Source organism: Anabrus simplex, chromosome 5, assembly GCF_040414725.1.
Source record: "Anabrus simplex isolate iqAnaSimp1 chromosome 5, ASM4041472v1, whole genome shotgun sequence".
In the NCBI taxonomy this organism is placed as follows: domain Eukaryota; kingdom Metazoa; phylum Arthropoda; class Insecta; order Orthoptera; family Tettigoniidae; genus Anabrus; species Anabrus simplex.
Window position 1 is genome coordinate 176,267,632 of NC_090269.1, and position 19,958 is coordinate 176,287,589.

At 38.2% G+C, this 19,958-nt stretch overlaps 2 protein-coding genes across 2 annotated transcripts in view; one reads left to right on the forward strand and one right to left on the reverse strand.

Annotated features, from left to right (window-relative positions):
* The window catches only part of LOC136873883 (glyoxylate/hydroxypyruvate reductase A), a 310,829-nt gene extending 296,431 nt beyond the window's left edge, over positions 1-14,398 (reverse strand). The window contains exon 1 of the mRNA XM_067147188.2: positions 13,833-14,398. Within this exon, the coding sequence (XP_067003289.1) occupies positions 13,833-13,944 (112 nt within the window). The 5' untranslated portion in view covers positions 13,945-14,398. The remainder of the gene's footprint in view (positions 1-13,832) is intronic.
* A 4-nt stretch (positions 14,399-14,402) lies between these two features.
* Positions 14,403-19,958, forward strand: part of E(Pc) (Enhancer of Polycomb) — a 460,358-nt gene continuing 454,802 nt past the window's right edge. The window contains exon 1 of the mRNA XM_067148053.1: positions 14,403-14,569. Coding sequence (XP_067004154.1) covers positions 14,417-14,569 — 153 coding nt within the window. The 5' untranslated portion in view covers positions 14,403-14,416. The remainder of the gene's footprint in view (positions 14,570-19,958) is intronic.

The following is a 19,958-nucleotide window of genomic DNA, read 5'->3' on the forward strand; positions in this document are numbered from 1 at the left end:
ACCAACAAATGGCAAGTAAGTTAATATGGAAAGGGCATCTGATTCAGATAGTGATGGAACCAGCTAGAGGGAAGAATATTCTGGATGTGGTGCTGGTAAAACCAGATGAGCTCTATAGAGAATCCGAAGTAACAGATGGTATTAGTGATTACAAAGCTGTTTTTGTGGTAGTTAAAAATAAATGTGAAAGAAAGGAAGGTATTAAAATTAGGGCTATTAAGCAGTACCTTATGGCTGATAAAACAGGCATGAGGGAGTTTTTTATTTATTTATTTATTGGTTATAGAATGTCCCAGTGAGCTAGCGGCTCCAGGAGGGACTGCCCTTTACAATCACAGCTTGGCAGCTTTCAGTTTCAGTTGAGAGATAAGGTATACATATAACAAGGAATGTTTTACAAATATTGATTTACATCATAATATCATTATTTTACATGGAAAAAAGAAGATATTCAACATAAACTAAACATAGGTGGAAAAATACACAGTGGTTATCGTTTTAAAAAGTAACTATGATTGGTGGAAATGATAAATAAAAATGTAAACAGACTCTGGGATGGGTTTAAAGCAATTGTTGAGGAATGTGAAAACAGGTTTGTACCTTTTAAGGTAGTAAGGAAGGGTAAAGACCCACTATATTATAACAGAGAAGTAAAGAGACTAAGAAGGAGAGAAGGAGATGCAGGTTGGAAAGAAACAGAGTTAAAACGGCTGTGGAAGTAAGGAGAAATTGAAGGAACTTACTAGGAAAATGAATCTAGCAAAGAAGTCAGCTAAGAATAACATGGGGCTGATGACCTAGATGTTAGGACCCTTTAAACAACAAGCATCATCATCATCATCATCAAGGATAACATGATGGCAAGCATAATTGGCAGTCATACAAATTTTAGTGAAAAATGGAAGGGTATGTATATGTACTTTAAGGCAGAAGCACGTTCCAAGGACATTCCATGAATCATTAACAAACAGGGGGAGTGTGTATGCGAGGATCTTCAAAAGACAGAAGTATTCAGTCAGCTGTATGTAAAGATTGTTGGTTACAAGAATAATGTCCTGATAGAGGAGGTGACTAATGCTAAATAGGTGTTCAAATTTAACTATGATAACAATGACATTTACAATAAGATACAAAAGTTGAAAACTAGAAAAGCAGCTGGAAATGGTAAGATTTCTGGGGATATACTAAAGACAATGGGTTGGGATATAGTAATCATCATCCTCGGTTTGCCCTTACAGCGAGCCGGGTAGGGTGTTTGAAAACGAGCATCTTCCAAATTTGCCTATTCAAAAAGATTCTGTTGTCCATGACAGATTCCCAATTCCATCCTCTTCTCTCCACATTTTCCCTCAGTTGGTGCATCCATCTTCTTCTTGGTCTTCCAGCTGGTCTTGTACCTGTTATTCTCTTTTCCAAATAAGCACATGGTAACCGTGTGCTATTCATTCGTCTAACATGCTCAAACTATTTAAGTCTAGATGCTCTAAGTCTTTCCTCCACTGATTCATTTAGACCTAGGTTAGATTGGATCTCATCATTTTTCACGTGATCAAGTCGTGTCTTTTGGAGGGCAGTTCTACGAAATTTCATTTCACAGGCTTGAATTCTACTACAATCCTTTGATGTTAGTGTGCAGGTTTCCAGGGAATATGTAAGGATGGGAATGAAATAGGACTTGTACAGGGTCATTTTTGTTCTTTGTGGGACCTTCTCATCTCATAGTAGGTGTCCAACAATACTGTGAAAGTTAGATCCTTTGGTTACTCTATTTGTTATTTCTATCTCAGCTCTATTATTACTAGCCATTACGCTTCATAAATATCTGAATTGGTGTACTACTTCAACTTGGTGGTCCTGTATTTTTTATGTTGAATTCTGTATTAAGTCTGCTGATTTTCAATGCTACTGTTTTTGATGGGTTCAATTTCATTGCATAATCATCAAACTTCTTACACCAAGCATTCAGATTATTTTACAACTCCCTCCTCTGTTTCATCCTATATTGCCACATCGACAGAAAACATCAGAGCCTGAATATCTTTATTACCTTTTCCTTTTAGTTCCTTTAAAATGGTATCCATAACTGCTATGAATAGAAGAGGTAATAAGGCACTTCCCTGTTGTACTCTATTGGTTGTATTGAACCGTTCAGACTGACCATCTCCGATACTGACACAGCTTTTGCAATTAGTATATAGCAGGATCTTCCTAATAAGGTACTCCGGTACACCAAGTTTTTTTAAGACTTTTCCAAATAGTTGATCTAGGAATATTACCATACACCTTTTCAAGGCCCTTAAACACAATAATTAGGTCTTTTCCTCTTTCCCAGTGTTTCTCTCCCAACATCCTAAAAGGATTTAACAGGTCTGTTGTGCTTCTTCCAGACCAAAAGCCATGTTGTTCCTCTTCTAAGATAGGCTCTAGTATATCCCTTACTCTGGCTTGAATGATTTTCTCCATAATTTTAAGGGTAATTCCTTTGTAATTTTCACTTTTCCTTCTACTCCCTTTCTTAAAGATAGGAACTATCACCACTTTTTACCAATCTTCAGGTATTTTGTTATCCTTTCATATTGTTCTGAGAACTCTACACAGCCACTGTATTCCTGGCGGACCAGCAGCTTTAATCATGTCAGCTGTAACTTCATCAGCTCCTGCTGACTTACCACTTTTCATCCTATGGAGAGCTTGCTCTACTTCTGTCCATGTAATTGGGATATCTTCCTCTATTGTTTTCTGTCCTACATCCTGAACAGAGAGTGTATTGTAGAGATAAGATAGAAACGGTAAGATAGGGAGTATTTATTCTGGTGAAAGAAGAATTTGTTAGCTACTAAAATGTTAAAATTGATAAACATGAAATTCTAGGTGTAAGGCTCATCTCTAAAGATAACAGGCAACTTGATGTATTTGGAGAGTACAGACCGGAAAAGGGTAGCACTGACGCTGATTCAAAATTATTATTCTAATATCCAGCTTACTGTTATCTCCTATTTCTACATTCTCGGTTACATTTGTTAACATGTCTATAAACATCTCCTTTTTTGGACACATATGATGGGACGCACCTGAATCGAACAGCCAATCACTAATTTTCTCAGTTCCTACAGAAACTACCATGCTCATTGCTTTATCTACTACATGTATAATTTCTGAGCTTACCACTTTTCCACTGGCATTCACTGATCTAATCTCCTGCGATGATTCGTCACTCTTCATTGTTGGACATACTTTTGAATAATGTCCTGACTTACCACAATTGAAGCACTTCTGGGTACTGCGACAATATTTAGATACATGTCCCTGTTTACCGCAATTGTAGCAACTATATTTTCTTCGTCCCACGTCTTCTTTCTTGATATCTCGCTTCTGTTGAACAACCACGGCTTGAGCTTCATCCTCCTCACGTTTTCCAGCATCGTAAGCATTTCCTCCATTTTGCTGAAGTTTCCTTCTGCTTTCCTCCGTGAGTAATCTCACTTTCAACTTCGATATGGTCAGTTTCGCCAAATCAGCTTCCAAGGAAGGGATACAAACTGCATATTCCTCTGTAAGATTTCTGATGATCATTCCTGCAACTTGTTGATCTGTGAACTCGTATCCAGCTTTGCTCTTTCTCTTCCACAGTTGATTTATTTTTGCGAAGTATTCTTGAACACTCATATCCTTGGGTTTCACAAAATGAGTTAACTGTTTCAGGGTCATAGCACCATTCACTAGCCCTCCGTCATCACATAACTCATCCAGTTTTTCCCATGCCTTTTTCGCTGATTCAATATCTGCAATGTCACTTTCAAAATTTTCTCCCACATATTTGAAAATAACCGCTAACGCGATCACATTGTTTCGCGCTTGTCGTCTCGTTTCTATCTGAGACAGCTGACAACCTGGCGTAACCTCATACCCTATTACTGATTCCCATACATCTTTCAACAACAGCTCTTGTTTCACCTTTAATGCCCATGAAAAATAGTTCTCCACTGTAAGCTTGGCCACATTCCTATTCAGTGTTTCTTCACCGGTCCACGAGGTCGCAATTATCCCCGTCAAAAATGTCACACCTTGCTTCGTCCGATGTTAATTCTCGTTACTCCATTTCCACTTATATTGTCCGAAATTTACTGCAGCGTTTTGGCGCTCTGGAACTCTGGGCCCATAACATGTTGATATATCTCCATTTCTGCTCGTTACAACGGTTTAGGACAACAACGTATACCATAGAAACACCAGCTTCATGACACACATCCATTTATTACAAGCTGTTGACTACAACTGACTTACACACACACCATGCAGTTCAAACGTTCAAAGAACAAAAGCAACCGAAGATAAACCACTCCAATCAATTATCTGAGTTACTGTCACATAACCTCAATGTTGTATTCCTTAAAACTATATACACATGACATTTTATTTTTATGAGAAAACCACACTTCCAACACTATTCCATATAACATTTTCATATTCCCTTCACTGTCTTCTTCCAGTTTAGTTGTAATTTCTTTCCAACTTTTCTTCCCGTACAATTCTCTTGACTTTCAGCTTCCTGTATCTATATTCATTTGCCATCTCTTCCAATATACTGTTGTCTATTCGGTCGCTGTTGATTCTTCTGTCAGACTTAGCCACATCAAAAACTTTTTTGGCTTTATTCCTTTTCCTTATGGCTTCTTTCACTTTATCATTCCACTAAGATGTTCCTTTCTCTCTAACTCTTCTGCTTGTTCTTCCACATATTTTATCTGTAACACCAATCAGACTTGCCTTAAAATCATTCCATTCTTCATTACCTTTCTTTGTGTCTGTTATTGGTATTTTAACTCTGATTTCCTCTTGAAACTGCTGTTTGACTTCCAGATCTTTCAATTTCTAGTCTTTAATTCATGGTTTTTACCTTCTTGTTTGCTTCAATAATATGTTTGGTGACTCTTAGGTCTGCGATGAGGAGTCTATGGTCACTATCAAGGCTCTCACTAGGTATCACTTTTACATCATGCACCTTTTTTCACTTGACCTATCTGTGATGATAAGGTCTATCACTGATCTATACTGACCATTCCAGCTGTATCTCGTTATCTTTTGGCTATCCCGTTTCTGAAACCATGAGTTCTTTACCAGAAGTTGGTTTCTTGTACATACATCAAACAGAAGTTCACCCTCCTCATTTCTATTACCAAATCCATATGGACCAATAAATCCTTCATAACCTGACCTATCAATTCCTACCTGGTCATTAAAATCCCCTATTATCACTATGTTCTCTTCATCAATGATATCCTCTAGTTTTTCTAGGAAGCTTGCTTTTTGGTCATCGCTACAACCCTGCTGAGGAGCATAAACTTGGATCACAGTTTGAGTTTCTCCATTTAGGCATATTTTAGCTTTGATTAATCTTTCATTGATGAATGAGACATCTGTGACACTATCAATGTCTTTATGGAGTACCTATACAACCAACTCCATTCCTCGCCACGGCAGGAATTGTCACTCCAGTATAATTTATATCCGTCCTCTAACATTCTTGTGTTGCAACCTTTCCATTTGGTTTCACTTAGCCCTAGGATGTGAATATGTCTACGGATCATTAAATTTGTGATTCTGTTGCATTTTCCTGTTAGAGGCGTAACGTTTAAGGTTCTAATCCGAAGCTTGTTTCTATGATCGGTTCTTCTCATGCATCTTGAATGAACATCGGACATGATGTCGTCATTAGTTCCAAGAGTACTTGAAGTATTGTCGACATTCAGAATATGTTTCTTTCCAACGCCCGTTCTCATTTTGAAAGTAACTGCATTGTACTCCTGTGCTGACTTGCTAGGCCTAACGTACTAGAGGATTTTCTTTCAGGGTGGTCTCCCTTAGCCTTTGGCAGTCACCTTCCCCACTGCAAGGCAGCAGCTGATGAATTTATATGTTATTTCCCACACAAAGGTCTCATCTTATCCGACCTCAGGGAAAACTCCCCTGCTCGCAGCTATTGGTTTTCCCTTAGTTTGCCTGGTTTGGTATTGGCCACCAGACTCTCGGCCAGACAGTCACAGGTAGTAATGTCTACTGTCACGTACGGTAGCAGAATATATTCTGACCTGACTCAACGGTTGAGATATAGTACCATATCTAAAGTACTTAGTATCACATCTAAAGTACTTATTTGATTACTGTTTGTATGAAGGAGCTATATGAAATGAATGGAGAGTTGCTATAGTAGCCCCTGTGTACAAAGGATAGGGTGATAGACATAAAGCTGAAAATTACAGACCAGTCAGTTTGACATGCATTGCATGTAAGCTTTGGGAAAGTATTCTTTCTGATTATATTAGACATGACTGCAAAATAAATAACTGGTTCGGCAGAAGGCAGTCGGGTTTAGGAAAGGTTATTCAACTGAAGCTCAACTTGTAGGATTCCAGCAAGATATAACAGATATTTTGGATTCAGGAGGTCAAATGGACTGTATCGCGATTGACCTGTCTAAGGCATTCGATAGGGTGGATCATGGGAGACTACTGGCAAGAATGAATGCAACTGGACTAGACAAAAGAGAGACTGAATGGGTGGCTATATTTCTAGAAAATAAATCTCAGAGAATTAGAGTAGGCGAAGCTTTATCTGTCCCTGTAATAATTAACAGGGAAATTCCTCAAGGCAGTATTATTGGACTCTTATGTTTTCTTATATCTATATATATATAAATGATATGAGTAAAGAAGTGGAATATGAGATAAGGCTTTTTGCAGGTGATGTTATTCTGTATAGAGTAATAAATAAGTTACAAAATTGGACAACTGCAAAATGACCTCGATAATGTTGTGAGGTGGACAGCAGGCAATGGTATGGTAATAAACGGGGTTAAAAATCAGGTTGTGAGTTTCACAAATAAGAAACTTCCTCTCAGTTTTAATTACTGCGTTGATGGGGTGAAAGTTAGGTGTTAATATAAGAAAAGAACTTCATTGCAGTAATCACACAAAAGGGATTGTAAATAAAGGGTGCAGATCTCTGCACATGGTTATGAGGGTGTTTAAGGTTGTAGTAAGGATATAAAGGAGAGGGCATACAAGTCTCTGGTAAGACCTCAAATAGAGTATGGTTCCAGTGTATAGGACCCTCACCAGGATTACTTGATACAAGAACTGGAAAAAATCCAAAGAAAAGCAGCTCAATATGTTCTGGGTGATTGCCGACAAAATAATAGCGTTACAAAAATGTTACAAGGCTTGGGCTGGGAAGACTTGGGAGAAAGAAGATGAGCTGTTCAGTATGTTCCGAGCTGTCAGTGGAGAGATGGCATTGAATGACATTAATAGACGAATAAGTTTGAGTGGTGTCTTTAAAAGTAGGAAAGATAACAATAAGAAGATAAAGTTGGGATTCAAGAGGACAAACTGGGGCATGTATTTGTTTATAGGAAGGGGAGTTAGAGATTGGAATAACTTACCGAGGGAGATATTCAAGAAATTTCTTTGATATTGTACTGGGAGGTACACTTCTACGCCGCACATTTAATTCTTGTGCCTTAAAAATCTCCTCTACAGGAGGAACAGTGAACTTGAAACTAGACCAACTTATAAATTTTCTCTGAAGATGGCACCACAAAAATTTTGTTACTGTGAAGTTTCCAGTACTGTGTGAATTTCAACTCATTTTTGTTTTCCATTCATCAAGAAGTTTCGACATTATCTCATAGATGTCGCTGCTAGAAAACTATAATCATGCACCCTGGTGCAAAGTGAAAGAACTTTGTTTTGAGAAGTTTTGTATTCATAAGTTTTTTTTCTAATTGATGTTCATTTATTTTTGGGTTGGCAATATTTATCTTTTCTTTCCGCCAGCTTCGAATCCAGCCAATACCTCACTTTTGTAATTAATTTCCAACCAATCCTGTATTTCTTCTTCGATTCTGAGGGCCACTTTTAAAATTGACCAATAAAATTCTGTGGGTGTGTCTTGATTATTCATGAAAGGTCTTGAACTTTCCCCGAGGGTTTATAAACTGCAGATTTTCATGCCTCTTGGCCATTTGATCTTCATCTAACTTAGTGTGTGTGTCAAGCAGGGGGTGGGAGGCGCCTCTTTCATCCGGCAGCAGTTCTTCAGTAACGTAATGGCCAATTAACATCTTTATTTTTCTGCCCCGCAGTTTAACCTGAGGGAAAGATCCGAAACCTTAAATATGTAACTAACTTCTCTAAAATGTAAATCTCCTGTCGGCTCATGTAAAATTTCATAAATCTTTAACTGTAAACCGGGGATAGAGAGTGATAAACCATCTCAAGCTCCCCTTCATCTTGGTTTGAGGTACCGCATTTGTATTGAATTTATCTCCATTTCCGCTACCTGAGTAGTTTGGGATTAGCCCCTGTTTCATTGGCTAAGTGCCCTATTGGTCTGTAAACTTTTTGTGGATCTCAATCTCCGACTCCATTCCTGTTGTACTCAGGCCGTTTATTGCACCTGTTTTTTTACTAAGGCCCCGTAGGTTGGGTACTGGATACCTCTGTGTAATAAGATGGCTATTTGTAAATAGTGCCTTGTAAGGCCAGTGATTATTAGATTTTCATATTGTGTTGCCTGGAATAGGCTTGGGAACTGAGAGCGCGTGAGCTCTTTTTCAAGTGTTGTAAAATTGCCTCTGGGAGGCCTGATATTGCAATTTTGGGAGCAAGTGCTCCAGGTATTAGGGGATTTCTGCCCTTTGGGTAAATGTATATTCTTTGTAAAATCGAGCTGGGAACCCAAAAATTGTAAAACTAGGGGCTTGTAGCCCAAGAATGTTCAAGTTCGGAAATCTTGGATCTTTCTAAAACTTGTTTCTAATTTGCTATGTCATTGTTATTTCACTAAGTGAAAAGTTGTTAAAGTTTTGTTATTTTTCAAAAAATATAACCTTTGTTCAAATTTTAAATTAACTTTGACCTTGTAGTTAGACCCATTCATCCCGGCACCTTCTTTCACCTCTGCTGATCCACAGGTAAGCCCTGTAACAGATATCATTCAAGAAAAGGGTAGGAAAACAACAGTTCGGGAATATGCCACCTGGGCAAGTGCCCTAAATGCAAGTCAGTAGTGATGAATTGACTGTTTGACATACTTTTTTTATTAAAGCGTAATGTTAAAATATACTAGAAGCTAGATTTTCGACCAATTTATTACATGTGAAAACGGTAAAATATGTGGTATTTTGTCTGACATGCCACAGAAGTCGTGTTATAGTTTCGCCATCCCTATTATAGACTGATATGCCTTTCAGCATTCAATCTGCAAGCCTCTGTGAATTTACTAATTGCCATCACAATCGTCTATTCTTAACTAGTTCTGTGGCCTCGTTTAGTTTTATACCTTTTATCATTAAATCATTGGAAACTCAGTCTAACCATCGTCAACTTGATCTCCCTCTACTCCTCTTACCCTCCATAGAGTCCATTATTTTCCTAGGTAACCTATCCTCCTCCATTCACCTCACAAAACCCCACCACGGAAGCCGGTTTATGTGTACAGCTTCATCCACTGAGTTCATTCCTAACTTAGCCTTTATTTCCTCATTCCGAGTACCCTCCTGCCATTGTACCAGCAATCATTCTTGCTACTTTCATATCTCTTCCTTCTAGCTTATGAATAAGATATCCTGAGTCTACCCAGCTTTCGCTCCCATGAAACAAAGTTGTGCTGGAAACAGACTGATGTAAAGATAGTTTTGTCCGGGAGCCGACTTCCTTCTTACAGAATACTGTTGATCAAAACTGCGAGCTCACTGCATTAGCTTTACTGCACCTTGAATCAATCTCGTTTACTATAAGTTACTACCATCCTGAGAGTACACACATCCTAAATACTTGAAATTAGCTACCTCTTCCAGCTCTGTATTCCCAATCTGACAATGAATTTTCTTAGATTTCTTGCCTACTGACATCAATTTAGTTTCAGAAAGGCTACTTTGCATACCATACTCATTGCACTTATTTTTGAATTCTGAGACATTATACTGCAGGCTTTCGGCACAATCTACCATTAAAACCCGGTCGTTAGCATTAGCCAGACTGCTTACTAGATTTTCACCTAACTGAATTCCTCCCTGCCACTTAATACCCTTCAGCAGATGAGCCATGTTATCTACGAACAATGAAGGTGAATCATTTTCGCTTTCTTATTCTCCTTTGGCTATCTCCTCCCCACTTTCATTGTCGTCTGAAACACAGGAGTCTGAGTCATGTTTGCTATGCATAGAATAACCATCCTTCTCCTCAGAAATTTCTTAGTCGGATATGCCATCGTTAATTTTCGAAACAATTTTATCAAAATTTGGATTGATCATATTCGTGTATGATGGGTCAGGGTCTACTAGAATAGTTGACCTGTTACTATCATCAACTTACAGTAGAACCCCGCTTAACCAAACTTCGTTTAACCAAAACCCGGCTTAACCGAAATGCTCTGGCAAAATTGTATTTTAATATTTTGTTTTTACCCTCTCGTCCTTAGCCATCGATATTAGTAATTCTCTTGCTATAGGCCTATGTGCTGAGGGCTACTAGGCAAACCCTATTTTTATATCATGACTTATAGCAGAATGCATGTGTAGCATAAAACAACACCGTTTCTTACTGTCTAGTTCGTTCCATGGTATTTTTTTTCCTCTTGAACAAGCATGAATTATTACTATTACTATTATTATTAGTGTATTATTCGTCATGAATATTATATAGACTGTGGTTAATGTTGCTTCAGTTGCCTGAATTTCATCTTGTTTACTGCTTGGATTATACTGCAGCTTCTGTTAGGAAACCAGGGAAGTCCAGCGACCCTTCTCCATTCATACTTTTTCTTTCACCCAAGGTCGTTCCACTGGCCTTGCGGTTTTATACTGTAGTTCCAACGCTTTTCTTATCCCATTGCAAAATACATTGTTTCATTATTTCAGATTGCTTTGCGCTTTGTTGAACAAAGCAATGAATCTACACCAGCTGATATATTGTTGATTAAACGGTGGCGAGACATACCTGTACGACAGCGCTGCACCAAGAAAATTCAGAAGAAAGTCACTGATTTTATATGAGTGACATTATGTGAACCTATTAATGTTAATATACAGTATGCACCTTTTCTTAGCAGAGTTTGTGCATTTTTATTTTGACATTTAACTTCCCAAAATATTTACCATGTGTCATCCAAAAAATCGCGTCAACTGAAGTGGCTCCGCCCACTTTATTTCGGATAAACGGGGTTCTACTGTATACGGAAAACAAATAAACAAAATGAACGCAAAAAAAGGAAAAAATCTAGTCTGCCACTGACTTACACATTCACAGTTGTGCGGTCCCCCGGACATCGCTTTAACTATAGCTCATTCCATGTTAAGAAAACAGTATTGCTCTTATGACAACAGGGTTGCCATATCAAAAGGTTCTGCTTAACACTATCACAGGAAAACGGTGGTACATAAATTTGTGAAATTCAGTATTTAAGTTCAAGACAAAAAGCTGAAGAAACTAAGCTACAAATTATAATTATGAATTAAAGGGGGTGGGAGGTTTACAGGGGCTATTTTTGGATAAACGGGGTTCTACTGTATACGGAAAACAAATAAACAAAATGAACGCAAAAAAAGGAAAAAATCTAGTCTGCCACTGACTTACACATTCACAGTTGTGCGGTCCCCCGGACATCGCTTTAACTATAGCTCATTCCATGTTAAGAAAACAGTATTGCTCTTATGACAACAGGGTTGCCATATCAAAAGGTTCTGCTTAACACTATCATGGGAAAACGGTGGTACATAAATTTGTGAAATTCAGTATTTAAGTTCAAGACAAAAAGCTGAAGAAACTAAGCTACAAATTATAATTATGAATTAAAGGGGGTGGGAGGTTTACAGGGGCTATTTTTGGTTTGTATAGAATCAGAGGTAAATTACGGCACACAAAAATCTCAGCAATGAAGTGTAAGGAAAGCTGGGAGAGAAGATAGACAAATAATTTTATGGGCTCGAGAGGCGAGGGATGCATCTCATTGCATTTAATAAATTTCTCCAGACAATAAAGGCTAGAAAACAGACGCAACGAATAATTACTATAGATGACTCTACAAAAGATCACGGTATTAATGCTAAAGAAAAATCACACATGTAGGATTGTCGCATACCTCTCACTCAACACAAGACAATTATGCACCGATTTAAAGCCTAAAAATACACACACAACAAATAAATACTGCAGATGACTCCACTACAGAAGTGAGCTGCCGCCGGTTCACAGAGTGAGGGACTACACCAGGCTTGTGGCAGGGAAACACAGAAGAAGGAAAATGAAGGAAAGCAACGAAGTGATTGCTGTTCCCACCATTGCGCTTCCTCCCTACAAATTAATTTATGAAAAAGGACATTTTGTGTAGTTATTTTAATAACTTACGGGCAAAAAAGCCTCATGCTTTTTATTTATCTTTCATAATACATTACAAAGTACAGTAAAATATTCCTTAATAACGAAGAATTATGGGTGTCTAAGAGGGGTGTGTTCACCTATTGTAGGTCCATAAGACCAATACTGTTTTCTTAACGTTGAATGAGTTATATACGAGAGAGAACACAGCACCTCGAACACTGACTACCATGATAATGTTATGGCGTACGGCTTTTAGTGCCGCGAGTGTCCGAGGACATGTTCGGCTCGGCAGGTGCAGGTCTTTTGATTTGAATCCCGTAGGCGACCTGCGCGACGTGATGAGGATGGAATGATGACGACAGCACCCAGCCCCCATGCCAGTGAAATTAACCAATGGTGGTAAAAATTCCCGACACTGCCGGGAATCGGACCCGTAACCCCTGTGACCAAAGACTAACCATTTAGCCGTGGAACCGGACGACTAGCAGTGACCGGAGTAGGGCCTATACTGAAAGTGAGTAAGCTACTGAGACGCACAGAATTCCAAGGCCGAACGTGTTCCTAGAATTTAGGATGTAAAAAGTTGTGCAGTCCCTGAGACCGCAAGACTGTTAAAGGGTTAATATCTCCAAGAGTGCTCATCTGATTTGCAAAATAATCACATCACTGTCGCTCCACTCTTAATTGTCCTATTGGGTGAAATTAGTATAGTCCTATTTAAAAAAAAAAAAACAAAGCTGCTATCGGTTTCTCGGTAATTGTATGTGATTGAGAGGAATAGGACAGTACGGTATTTGGTGAGCCCTTTATTACTATTTAAGTATTTGAAAACAGAATGTCTACATCTTCAACAGATCAGAAGATATTTGAGGTGGAGAATTCAGCTAAATCACCCTGTATATTTGACTCTTGTGCCAAATACTGACCTCAAACGGCCTTGGTACGAATCATTATATAATTCAAAGAAGATCATGATAAGATAAAGAGCAACACAATTTTTATGCGTGTTGAACAAATATTCCTTCACGCCTTATTCTCTGTATGAGACAAAAAATGAAATTTTGTAATTAAAGCATCATAAAGTTCATTCCACGTGCGTGCAATTATTTAGCGAACTTTGGTATGTTTGTCAGCAACATTAGATATTTCAAAACTCACGCCAGAACAAGTTACACGATTGACACAGTATTTAATGCCCTCTGGATTAAAGAATATGAAGCTGGTTATTTCACCACGTGTTGATCCATAGCCTCCTTGATCTTGGCTTGATTCAGAAGGCAGAATGGTAATCTGTAGCTGTAGGCCGCAGCGCGAAATACAAGGCGGAACGGAACCAGTTAGGCTTCCCCAAGCTCGTTGTGGGTTGCATTTTCCGACCCAGTAATTCTCCACATTCAGCCTTTCCCATAACTTGTCACTCTATGAAATATAGATATTTAGCATCTTACTTACCTGGAGTAACTTCGCGAAAGTGAATATTCGGCATTGCATTCTTCAAACAAGTAGTTAACTTGGGAATATTACTGAAAACAGCTACGTGCGGCGACATATTTCGTTTGTACATCACAGACCTCACGGCGACTTAAGTCAAATGAGAGACCAAATTTCAACTTTTAGAGTTCAGGAGAAATAGTAGGATTTTAACTAGTTCTTGACTGAAGTTTTGTAGCTTGCAAGATGCAGTATAATATGAAGTGCACCAGCGAGATGTATCTCGTAAAGCTATGTTTTAAAATTTTATGCAATAGCCCGTTCTAGACAAACAGTCAACAACATGCGTCCATTCCCGCGCATTGCATTTTGGTATTGAATTGTATGGATCCGCCATGATGTCTAAGAAAACGAGATCTACATACATGTTTGGAAGTGTTATTTTTAATATTGTGACTGAGTGAGAGTGAAATATCATAATGGGAACGAAATAAGGGTGTCATAGGTTTATTTAGTACAGGGTACATACCCTCCGAGACCCTGTAAAGGGACGGTAGAATGATTTTTCTCATCGTTGCCAATGTGTTCATAGCCTGTCAACAGAAATGAGCAAGCTCTCGTTTCGGGCTCGGGCGCTGGACGCCTCGAAGCCCATGCCTATTTATATGTCTGAAGAACTGCCAGATTTGCCAGACTACTCAGCAATTAACAGAGCAGTACCCCAAATGCCCAGTGGAATGGAAAAAGAGGAAGAATGTGTAAGTTTTCGCACAAAGAGGGTTGTGGTAAAACGTGATTGGTCAGCCATGTTGCATTTTATGCTTATGATAGTGCCCGATAGGTGGAAGTGTAGTGGGTTGGTGCACGTTATTCATTATTTTGTGCCTTAATATGCTTCAATTAAACTGTTGAAACCCTTCATGTGCACTATTGTTGTCATTTCTTTTTTGTAAAATACCTACCCTGGGCTGTCATCCTTATTTGTTTACAAACTTGATCGTAAACATAACCCTACTTTGTGACCGCCTTGTGCCTACGGAAAGTATTAGCCTTTTTATTCGAAGAATAGAATATAGTTGCCCAGCATGATTTAAGATATCACGCAAAATGCAATTCCTACATTTGTGACCATTGATTAGAATTTTCATATTGTTACTTTGAATCGTTGACTGTGATACGTACTATGTAAACAAACCCAGAATTCTTATTCATTCATGTTGTCTGGTACCGGTTTCAATTGGTGTTGGGATTTACCTTACGCTGTCATAAGTTACACCCATATATTTGTCTTAATGGATTTTAAATGAAATATATAGGTTTTATTCTATGACATGCACAGTTTTAGTTGCTTTCTTCAAACCTTTTACAAGAATTGGAGTAAATAAAGGTCATGTTGAGCATAAGTTATAGATATTTATATATTGTGTTGCACCAGAGTTTCCCTTTACTTAAAAATATTTCCAGATTAGTGGGTTACAACAGAATCCTGTCTGTGACTAATTCAAGAACATTTGAGTATTTCTGAGAATCGTACTAATAATTGATTGTCCAAAATTGAGGATTGTTACTTCCTCAAATCAGATTTAATTAGTACAAAGAGCTTGAAGCAGAGGCATATCAGGTTCTTGTTATCTTTGTGTCCGACATTTCTCTTCATCTCGATTTTTGCCTTCTGGTTGCCTACACTACCTTCCCAGCTGATGTGATATGTCCACTATTCATACAAGTGTTCGGGCATTGCAGTTGTATCCTTGTGATTTGAAGTCTTTGTGTAATTGGAGATCTTGTATATTATGATGAAATTAAGAGTCGTGTAAAATCTGCATGTGTTTATTCTTCCTGATTTGAATGTTTTTCGTATTCAAGTCTAGAGAATCTGTTTGATATGTGTAGTTTTCATAAAATTCTCTAATTTAAACTCCATGCTTTAAAGATATGAACAGGCTGAAAAATAGAAATAATTTGTTTATTTAAATACTGATGACAAATCATATGGTGCTGACAAGTTTTTGTATTCGCTAAAATTCGGCACTAAAAACTCATTAGCACCATGCTCTGTTCTGAAACTCAAAAACATAAGAAATACTGTTGTTGATAAAGCTGGACACAACATATTAGGCCTATGCCTACTGTTGATTTATAATGGATGGCAACATATTTTGTTACCAATAGTAATTTGAACTGATCCATAAAATAAGTTCTCAGAAATCCTTCGCCGATTAGGCTAATCTGTGCAGTGCTGAGATTTCGAAAAAGTAAATTGTGCTGCTGGCAGTAATTTTATGTTGTTAATGTACTGAATCAACCTAAGCTGTCACTTGGTTATTCTTAGTGCGTTGAAAGGCTCTAGTATGACATATATTCATCCAGATTTGAGTAATCCAGATTTTCTTCTTCCCATGACTCAGAAGCATTAAGCATTATCAAGTTTTCATAACGTTGTTTTGTAACAAATATGTAGGATATTATGATTCTTTGGTGAAGTATTTCAGGTTTATCTGTAAGTTTAGTGCTTATTCAAAAATTCACAATTTAAACTAAATACAACAGCAGTTACCTGCCATGGGAGAAAAAATTTAGTCACAATGTAGATATGTTTTGTTTTTTCATTCTGGACCTCCATGGTCACCTTATCTGTAAGGCAGGCTCTGTTCTTTCATTAACAAACAGCATGTCTTATCATTTATTCTGTTAGAATTCTACTGTGCTCTAGAATGTAGTGGGGATAAAACTTTCCTTGACCATTTGAGAAAAGTATAGGTCAGAGATCCAACATGGTATGGCTCAGACAACATCAAAAACAATAAACACAGGTTATCAACATTGGAAAATTAAAAGGAGAGAGTAGTATTGTTCTGGAGAAGACCATTTATTTGGATAGGTTAGAATATTGGCCTGTATAGATTAAGATATAGTCTGGACAAGCCATTGACCTGAATAGGTTAGAATATAGTGTAGAAAAGACCATTGATCTGTGGGCAAGCAAAGGGGGTCTGGGGCATAAGCCCCCATATTAGGCCTCTAGCATCTCCTGGAGTTCAGCTAATGTGTGTCAAAAATTACAGAGTGTCAAAAAGTAAGGTTATTGGACACACACCATGGCATATTAAGACTGCAGTTTTTAAAAATATTTTTTCTGCATGTCGTTGCCCTAAGGCCAGACATGATGCGAGCTCTATTGGAGACAATAGGAAACTTGTCTTCATCACAGTTGGCCCAAGCCTATCAATAGCACCTCAGAAAATGGCCATATTTCTCAGATTTCTACAGTCTCTCTTTTGATTCCTCTTTCTGTAAGAATACTTCTAGGGGCAGGTTGGTGAGTCCCTGGTTACCTCAGGTATTATTTCACGTCATTTTAAAAATTATTTTTCACCTGCAGTTGATCAACAGAAATGCCAGCCTAGTGGGAAAAACACAATATCCCTTCTTTGGGTAATCATATTCTAACCTAGAAGGGCGTAATTATCACATATTTTCTCTTAAAACAATCACCATCAGTAATTTGCTTTTAAAATTGTTGTATACAGTTATCTTTGCAAGTATAGATATTAAACTTACTGTGCCCTAATCACATCTAATCATATTTCATGTTAGACCTGTTAGGCCTTCTTCACATGGAATTACTCAAAAGAAACTCTAGTAGCCTGGATACCAGGAGACTGGACGACTAGGGTATTCAATCCATTCTCCTCACGTGATCTACTCAGTTTTGAGTAGCAGTTGAGAAAATTTATTTTTGTTACTGAAGGAGGAGGAGAAGAAGTAGTGATCCTCAACTTTTGTTACAATAACCACCAGTTAATACATGACAAAAATGACCCAAGTGTCAAATTCAAATAGTGCAGTTTTCTTATTTTTACTGAACGTGGCAGCCCTGAGGCCAGACATGATGCAAGTTCTAATGGAGACATAAGGAAACTTATTATCTTCATCACAGTTGGCTCAAGCCAGCCGATTGCAACACAGAAAATGGTTGCATTTCTCAGATTTTTACAGTCTCTGTTTTGATTCTTTATGCAAGAATACTTCTAGGGCGGAAGTTGATTCCGAATCTGTCCATACATTGAAAGAAACAACATTAGATTATTTTCACTGCAAAAACATGCAAGAAATGGATTCCAAATTTCGTGCATTATACACAGTCAGGAAGGAGATGTACTTAGAAGTAATGTGGATGGTTGTTTCTATAGCTAAAGTGATGAGAGAGAAGCATTAGGGAATGTGTGAACCCTGAAGAGAGACTACTGATGATGATAACAGTAATAATAATGATGACGAGGAAGAGGAGGATAACTCCTCTGATGAGGTTGACAACAGGTAGGACATCTGGTCGTAAAAATTTGTTACGAAGATTCATCTCGCTTTATATCCGAACCCCATAGAGAAACAGCACAATGGTTGGACATACATACTAACAGTAACGATGATGATCGTTTGGCCTTGGGTACCATGTGTGGGCATTTTAATTTGACGCCATGTAGGCTGCTTACGTATCAATTTCAATATTCTATCACATGGCGGAGAGATGGATCTCTGTTGGACGACCTATAACTGAGATTTAGTTAATGTTGTTGGATAAACACCAGTTGTCATCATAGATCTTCTGCCTGCTGACATTGTGCTGCATGGGGTGCTGAATGGACTTTTCTCCATCCTTCAAAAATCAGACTACTTCTGCCGGGTTTGAATCTGTGATCTTGGGATCCAGCTGCTGACACAGAATATTGTTCAAATCCTCTCATGAATCTCAGGTTAAAATCACTCTCACACATTTTGTTTAGTTGCACCACTCAAGAGACCTGAATAGCAAGGATACCAGAGTGGCAGATCGTGGATACTCTGGTCGGGCAGGTTGACCAGTCTTTCGAAGTCCAGTGGCACTGTGTGAGTGGTGCAAATGAAATACACAAATGGCACTGCCAAGTTGCCCAGTATTCTGGTATCCAGGCTATCATCATTTCTCTTGAGTAGCTCCGGTCGAGGGTGGCCTTAGTTGTACTTGAGTGAATGATGTTTTTAAGGGACTTGCGAACAAGGTCATCATTCTCAGCTAACCTTGTCCCTAGGAGGATCTGTTATTGTGTCCTGGTCTAATAATTAAAACATTGTTAGAACATATAACCTAACCTGTCATTGACGTGTTAAAATCTTTGTGAGCATATACAGATTAGTGTACCGACCCCTTTTTCATGAAGATACGCAACGCCTCCGACATTGATAGTACTTATGGTGAATATTGGTCTGCTTGCTACCTATATGTCAGCAAGCAACGTAAAACGAGGCAGACTTGCATAGGAAAACCTACTATAATGCAATCTTCACACCAAAATGAAGGGATCCTTCTGCAGACATGCTGTTTATTCCATCCTTTAATAATACATGTACTGCTAATAAGAATTAGTTAATAGCCGGGCTGAGTGGCTCAGACGGTTGAGGTGCTGGCCTTCTGACCCAACTTGGCAGGTTTGATCCTGGCTCAGTCCGTTGTTATTTGAAGGTGCTCAAATATGTCAGCCTTGTGTCGGTAGATTTACTGGCACGTTAAAGAACTCCTGCAGGACTTAAATTCAGGCACCTCAGCGTCTTTGTAAACAGTAAAAATAGTTAGTGGGACATAAAGCCAATAACATTATTATTAGAATTAGTTAATAGGTTTTGTGAAGTGAAGTTGATGTAAAATGCTTAATAAACGCTGTAAACATGAATTGGAGAAGTGGCGTGGAAGTCGTGGGGAAGGAACATGCATTATGACACCAATACCAGCAGGTGTGTTGTCATTGTTGATATATGATATGATTCATTAGGTACCAGTCATCTTTGAGATTTGATAAAGGATGTTGTTACCACAAAGACGTGCACACGAAATGCTGTCAATTGTATACACTATTTTGTTTACAAATTACAGATATATATATATATATATATTCTACAAATATGCACTAATAAACTGCCATCTTGAACACTTAACTACTATGCTCTTGAACAAAACACTGTTACAAAGAATTAGAATAATAAGTCTGCTATAATAACATGTCATGTACTACCAGTCACAATATGAATTCACATACTCGATTTAACGACTTGAACTCACATTCTCAACTCCCAATACTGCCTCTTTATATATGTTGCCTGGCCAGACTTCTA